This window comes from Coniophora puteana (assembly GCF_000271625.1).
Source record: "Coniophora puteana RWD-64-598 SS2 unplaced genomic scaffold CONPUscaffold_3, whole genome shotgun sequence".
Taxonomy (NCBI): Eukaryota; Fungi; Basidiomycota; class Agaricomycetes; order Boletales; family Coniophoraceae; genus Coniophora; species Coniophora puteana.
Window position 1 is genome coordinate 816,046 of NW_006913055.1, and position 7,023 is coordinate 823,068.

At 49.6% G+C, this 7,023-nt stretch overlaps 1 protein-coding gene across 1 annotated transcript; it reads right to left on the reverse strand.

Annotated features, from left to right (window-relative positions):
• Nucleotides 1–186: 186 nt before the first annotated feature.
• On the reverse strand, nt 187–4,628 carry CONPUDRAFT_50262 (alcohol oxidase; the record flags this gene model as incomplete). Its single annotated transcript, XM_007767100.1, has 8 exons — nt 187–583; nt 639–909; nt 958–1,229; nt 1,286–1,520; nt 1,628–1,839; nt 1,890–1,995; nt 4,344–4,486; nt 4,549–4,628. Coding segments are annotated over 8 exons (1,716 nt in total), but the record flags the coding sequence as incomplete, so codon positions are not given.
• Nucleotides 4,629–7,023: the final 2,395 nt, after the last annotated feature.

The following is a 7,023-nucleotide window of genomic DNA, read 5'->3' on the forward strand; positions in this document are numbered from 1 at the left end:
GAATCTACGGACAATTTCTCCCTAGATAACATGAACGAGCGCGCACACGCGATAATTTTACATAGCGAATGACAGACAGTAACTACATTGATACTAGCAAAATAGCTGCAATGAGTTCCATTGACTATCCTCGCTTCACGTGGGCTTCGAGCTTGATCTGTTCTGAGAGCTTCTCTGCTACCGCGATTACGGCACCGGCCTACATACCAGCATCTCTTCAGTGTGATTAAGTTCATAGTGAACGTTAGGACGTACCGAGTGACCCGAAATGAGCTCAGGAAACACGCTTGCATCGCACACCCTCAAACCCTTCACCCCGTAAACATTCAGGTCTTTGTCAACTACACCGCCTTCATCAAGTGGCGCCATGCGGCACGTGCACGAGGGGTGATATAGCGTCTGGATGCGACCTCGAATAAACTGCTCGAGATCTTCGTTTGGTAGGGCGACAATATGGTGGTCGAACGTGCGATCTTGGCAGTCTGTGTCCGTCATCTCCGTCATCGGGGCTGTATGGGCAATCTTGTGCGTGAGGTGTGCAGTGCGAACGTGCACGTCGACGGCGTGTTTCGTCGCAAGGTAGCTAAGAATAAAGTTGGTCAGACATTTCGATATAACAAACGCTTCCAACACCGTACTTTGGGTCCATGAGTGGATTATCGAACGGGTCTGAACTTTTGAGCCGGATCGTGCCTCTGCTGGTTGGACGAAGGTTTGTGGCAACAATCATGTACCCATATGCGCCTCGCTTGATGTGAAACGTTTCATCTGTATTTACCAGAACGGGGAAGATGAGCAGCTCGATATCCAGGCTGTCCGGACCTGAATTTGCATCCTCGATCGAACTCTGCCACTCGGCTTTAGGGAAGAGTGACTGATCGTCCGAGCGAACGAATATCACTGCTTCGCCTCCCTGGGTTATGTCAATATCAGACATAGGTAAAGAATTGACAGCACTGACATTTGAAGCGAACGGTCCGGTGCCAAAAAGCTGATACCTCAACGCCGCCATGAAAAAGTTGGCGTACGTGGAAACATCGTAGGGTTCGCCAAAGTTGAAGGTGACCTTTTTCTTATCTGCAAACCGATGGTGAACCACTGTGTGGTCCGTAAGATGCATGCCAACTCCACGGAGGTCGTGAACTAAGGGAATGTTGTGCTCGGCAAGGTGCTCTGCGGCACCAATTCCGGAAAGCATAAGGATTTGTGGTGAGTGCACAGCGCCAGCTCTAATACGATGTGAGTCAATACAGGCACGATTGGCACGATTAAAAAGCGTGCTCACGATACGATGACTTCTTTGCGTGACTTGACTCTCCACTTCTTTCCGTTGGTCCCATCAGCTACTCGCACGAATTCGACGCCAGTTGCACAAGGCGTTCCATCAGCAACCCGTTCAAATAGGAGTTTGGTGACACGATGACGCGTTAAGACGCTTAGGTTGGGACGGGCGAGAACCTTGTCGGTGAGATAAGCCGTCTCCGTTGACACTCGCTCTGAGTGAGAATCAACGTATGTCACTAGAAGATCACGTAAGCTTTAGTTCATTCACAATAAATGCTTAGACACTAACAAATCTGAGCACACTCGTCAATAACAGCGAAAGTATTCATAGTTGCATACACACTTACCATATTGGTACCTTTCATGCTCGTCTCGAGACCAAAGTCACCGCTGAACGGTATGCCAACGTTCATGGCCGCCTTCACGAACAAGGGGCTCCCCGCGAAAGTGTACGAGTTGTATCCGATGCTCACAGGCCCGCCTTTCCCTCGATTAGATGCATTTATGTGCGGATAACTCGAGTTAGGTGTGAAGTCTTCAAACTTGCGGAAATACCTGTCCAAGCGTCAGAAATTGCATCAAGATGCAAGTTGGGTGTAGTGCACTTGTTAAAATTATTCCACGACCACGAGTCGTCGCCAATGATCCGAGCCCATTCATCAAAGTCGGACGGTGCACCGTATTGCGCCATTTGAGCATTGATGGAAGAGCCTACGCGTACGTCAGATTCACTGCCGCAATCAGAAGAATATACTGTAAACTTCGCACAACCGCCAAGTATGCGACCTAAAGTATTCATTTAAACAAGACATGCCTAGCTCCGCTACGGCCCAGGTATCGGAGGTGGGGGAAGTACTATTAGATAAGCAATGAGAATTCAGGGAGACACGGCATACAACCGCGACTCAGACGTTTAAGCGTTTAAGACCATGACCGACTTTGAACCCGTTGGCGGAGTTGACTCGGAGTCGCAATTGGTTTTCATAATATATGAGTCAGCGTCAAATGTAGCAGTGCTATGTTATTCAGCGGGAAGCGGCGGAAGGGGAGATACATCGTTGAGTCTTGACCGTTGCTACAACAAAAACTTGAACTTTTGCCCGTCAGCAGGACGATGCGACAAAAGCGACATGTACGAGCGCGGCCACCTCGCACTTGTCCCCAGATCAGCTTTGGTGTCAAGATAGGCCCCACAGTCCACGGAGAAGGAGATAATGGATCAGACAGTTCTGACGAATAATTACTGTAAATCCTTCGAGCGTGAACTAATAAATCAGCACACCTGATTGGAAACGGGCCATGAAGCTAATGTTAACGCTTGACGGATGGATGAAAACGGGGTGGAGAGCAAAAAGAGTGAACACAGCTCCGTCAATGTCACTGGTCTGCAGATTGAAATACACACCGAAGACGTACTATTGCACACACTCGATAGGTTGACCGGATCATGCACAGCCCATTACGTGCATCATAATCGTCCATTCTGATGCCCGAAACGCGGGCATATCAAGAAAGTCAGATGAATTGATAGCACCGAACAGTCAGCACAAAGCGCGGCATACCAGCCTACCAGCTTAGAGCTCGTCATGTCCGATCCTTGGCCTTTCGAAGCACGCGTTACTGCATGCTTAAGGCACTCAAACCGGAGGTACGGATGTCACATGGAGTCCAACAAAGCTTTTGGTCGTTGTGAAGCGTGCACGGTACGCAAAACTGTACCAATGAAAGAACTAACTGAGGTCAGATACATGGAGACACGACGTGTAACATGTGAGGCTGACAAAAGCTGTACCCGTGCTAATGCCATAGCACGCGTCTTCGGCATACGGAAAACAGGGTTATGAACCCTAGGAACGCACCTAAACAAAGATAGAGACCGCGTGAACATACTGCGCTGCTTCTATCAGAGTTGACATCGCCAACGCGATATGTTTGCCGCGATCAAGGACATCTCACCGTCTCGACCGCAGTTGCACATGATGTTAGCGGTGAAAACAGACACATGAAAAGGACTACTAACAGCAAGCGTTGAAGTCAGTGGAAGGCCAGCGAATGTGCCGCGACAACACCGGTACCTGTCAATGGAAATTAGGCACGAGAACACTGGCAGGAGTCGCCGATCATATATAGTATGTGATGTCACGCGTAGAGGGATACCCGAAACTGTTCGATTGCGGGACATCTCAACATCACACAGCCATAGAACATCAGCTAATATACGATCGTTCGATCCGTATCCATGTCACCAAACTGACAACTCACCTCAACCCGAAGCGATGGCAGGTTCCGAGTCGAACACCATCAACTGACTCAGATCCACGCGCTTCTGCCTGATAGCCGGAGCCGAGACAATTGTGAGCGCGAAGGTGACATACAATCGCAATTCAGAAGAGGGCTTCAGCACTCCGTGAAACTTTCAGGCGCGATGACTTACAGGGCCCATGCACAGACTGAAGAGCAGCGCGTGTGTATTGAACGGTCATGTAATGAAGTACTCGATGCGCACAAAACACATAATATATATCGGGACAATGACGGATCAGCCAAAGGAGCGTGCGACAACGTGTATGAACACAACCACGAGTAAGGATCGGGATAGTGGCGTATCTCGGCACTCACGGAGAGGCCAGGGGAATAAGGGAATGCCGCCTTATAGAAGTTGTAGAGGTGGTACGAGAGCCATCGGTGCGACGATCGCCCTCGCCGAGACAGAAGAGACCGACGGCGAGCACGACATGCGAGAGGGGAGGGGGTGAAAAAAAGGGAATGAAAGATGACGACCCTGAAACGAACAGATTAAATACACTCACAGACGCAGACGACCCATCCGACACGAAACAACATCCAGATCAGGAGGAATACGACAGTGACAGACTCGTGATGGTCCCAGTACGCGAAAGGAGTTAGATTCAAGATGGGCAGGAGCCCGATAAGGGCAGAAAGTAGGAGCCATGTGCAGAAGCCTAATAAGGGCAGAAGTAGGAGCCAAACAGGAGCAATGCCAAGCCTGAAGAAATATTGAAGATACGGGTAATAACGAGTCCCTTCAAGTAAAACACGGTCGGATATCTCACCTCTCGGCCAGAATATTTTGCGCCCCGCCGCATTTTCCTGGGGCTCGGTTAGAAGGTCGTAGTCATATTGACTATGCCAGAGTTTGGTAAAGGCAGAGGGAATCCTGGATTCTGGTACTCCTTTTCCACTAATGAAGGGTCGGTTCAAGAGTCCTGGGGAATGTCGCTCACAAGAAGATATCGCAGCTACCTTCCCCCATCTTCTATCAATAGGACGCGTAAGCTCGGGTCCTCAGAGAGACGGGCAGCGAGGACGCAGCCAGCGGTTCCTATTTAGCAAGAGATAGTCTGCGTCAACGAGAGCATACCCAGTAGACGAAGTCCTTATCTCCACCTACAATAACGAAGTCCCACTCGTCAAAGGTCCGACCATCTTCATCTGTCGGCCGTGCAATTGCGGTAGGATTTTCGAGAATCCTATTCTTGGGATTCTTGCCGGTCCATAGCTTGAGTGATTCTTGATCTGGTGGAAACAGGACCCGGCGAAGAGCGGCGAGAGTTGAGGACATATAGGAGTGCATCCTAGTGAGTGGTAAAAAGCGGCGGAGTGAGCGAGCCACTGATCGCTCCATAATACTTACCAGGATACAGCATGTATATATGAAGTGTCCGAGTCGGCCTCTGTACGTAAAAGTGTTAATTGGATGCGCCATGCATACTGCCCGACGCTCGGCTCAACTAACCCAGAATTCCTGGTGCCGAAGGCAAACCAGGTGTAAATCGACAATTCCTTCCTTTCTGGTAATCGACGTTTTTGACGGCCCGCTCTGCGGACCGTTCTTTCCGGTGGATTCTCCACTGCACGGCTGTTGCCGATTGTGGCTGTGATCATCGCTTCCACGACGCGCGAGCACGATGCGGTCAAGGATGCGGTCCAACATTGGTCCAAGATTCGTTCTTCTCGTTCTCTCGACAGCTCTCGACTCTTTCCGATACCTCACGTTCCGGAGCCCGAAATCTTCAGTATATATTCTGTAGATCTCCATCGAAAATATCGTGCTCCAGGACATCACGCCCTGGCTCGCCCACTGCCATTGTGGGCTGCGTTAGCTCCAACATGCTCTTGACGATACTCAGCAAGATGAAGTGCGTCCATGACAATCACTCAGTGCACGGCTGGATCCCGTATTGCGCTCAGCTATCCTGGAATTAGGCCATGCTGATCTAGTAGGAAATCTCTCTCCGGCAGGCCCCTGAACATATCACAACTCCGGAAAGCCATTGCGTTGACGGCAGCGGGTTAGTGCCAGCCCCGTTAAATAAGCTCAAGAAAGTGGGACCAGCTAAATATATTAAGTAGACAAGTCACTGCTAGGTATGTAGAAGTACATGTTTATTGTTTGCTTGTAGCGAGAATTCCCAGCTGTTTATTTCAATATGTTAGAATCCTCATATCTTGTAATCTTCTGTCCCTGGGTCTCAGACGGGCCTTGAGTATCGGGTCCTTCGGCCCCAGGGGTGCCCGCTAGGGCCTTGGCTATGCGACGAGGGTGGCTTGTCAAGGTCTCAATATAGTCCAACAGGGACGGTTTTCTGCCAAATTTTATGTTTGCATTGGAGGCGCGAGGTCTACCTGACCTTTCACTCTGCGAAGGTACGAGTGGATGTTCCCAACATAAATGCAGCTGATTCGACTAAGATGTAGTACCTCTCCCAAGATCTAGCAAGGACCCGGTCCTTCCCTGTCTTGGGGACCCTGCATCGTCTAAAGTTGACCAGCGTTAGAGGTGCACGCGTGTTCTGCTCGGGTTTCCCTGGATGATGGAGGTATTCTGTGGGTTCATTGGCCCGTGACACCCGGGGTCTCGTCAGCTGGCAAGCTAGGTTCAAGGGTACAGTAGTAGGAAGGTGACCGTAAAGTCGTTAACCAACCATGGAAGAGCACGCGCAGCTGTTTGACGGACGCAGTGTTTACACATATTTACTATTCCCTTTTGTGGGTAGTATTTGTTCCATCTTGGATATGTTCATGTTCCACCGTCGCAATCTCGGTTGTACTTTGCTTGCTTGCTAGTACCTGTAATCAGCCAGCCTAAAGTATTCTCCGCTCACTTTATCATATCGGCGGCCGCTATCTTCTAGTAAGCTGAAAGAAGCGACCATAATAAGTTATACTCAATATTGATCACTTGCGCTTTCAGATGTCGACGTCGGTTCTCACGACGGGCCAGCGTCCCCTCAAGCTCAAGGGATAGTGTTGGGTTCGCGCGGATGTGAGGTGTCTGCGCTTGTAAAGTTTTGCTTCACTTCTAGACTACTTTTATACTAGTCTTTCGTTTGTATGGGCTATTAGGAGTACTCTCCTCTACGGATTGCTAATATATTACTAGTCTCTTGGACTTGTCTGCTCGGATTGGCATCGGATCATGTTCAGGGGCTTCTATTTACTTTTTAGGAGCTTTTCTTAGTAATCGCTCCACACAGGAGCCTCATGCGCAGTTTCTACGCATGTCTGGGCAGTGCCCAGGTATCCGACGTCTCGGACATGTCGGGAGTGACATGATGTCTTTTATTCATCTCCCAACACTCCCCCTCAATCCGAGCCTAGTCCAAGTCCTTCGACATGTTGGTTATGTCTCGGTTTCGGGAGAGGTTTTGTGAGTATGTCCGCCGTCATGTCATTGGTAGGACAATACTTTGTTTTTATGTCTCCTTCTTTTACTCT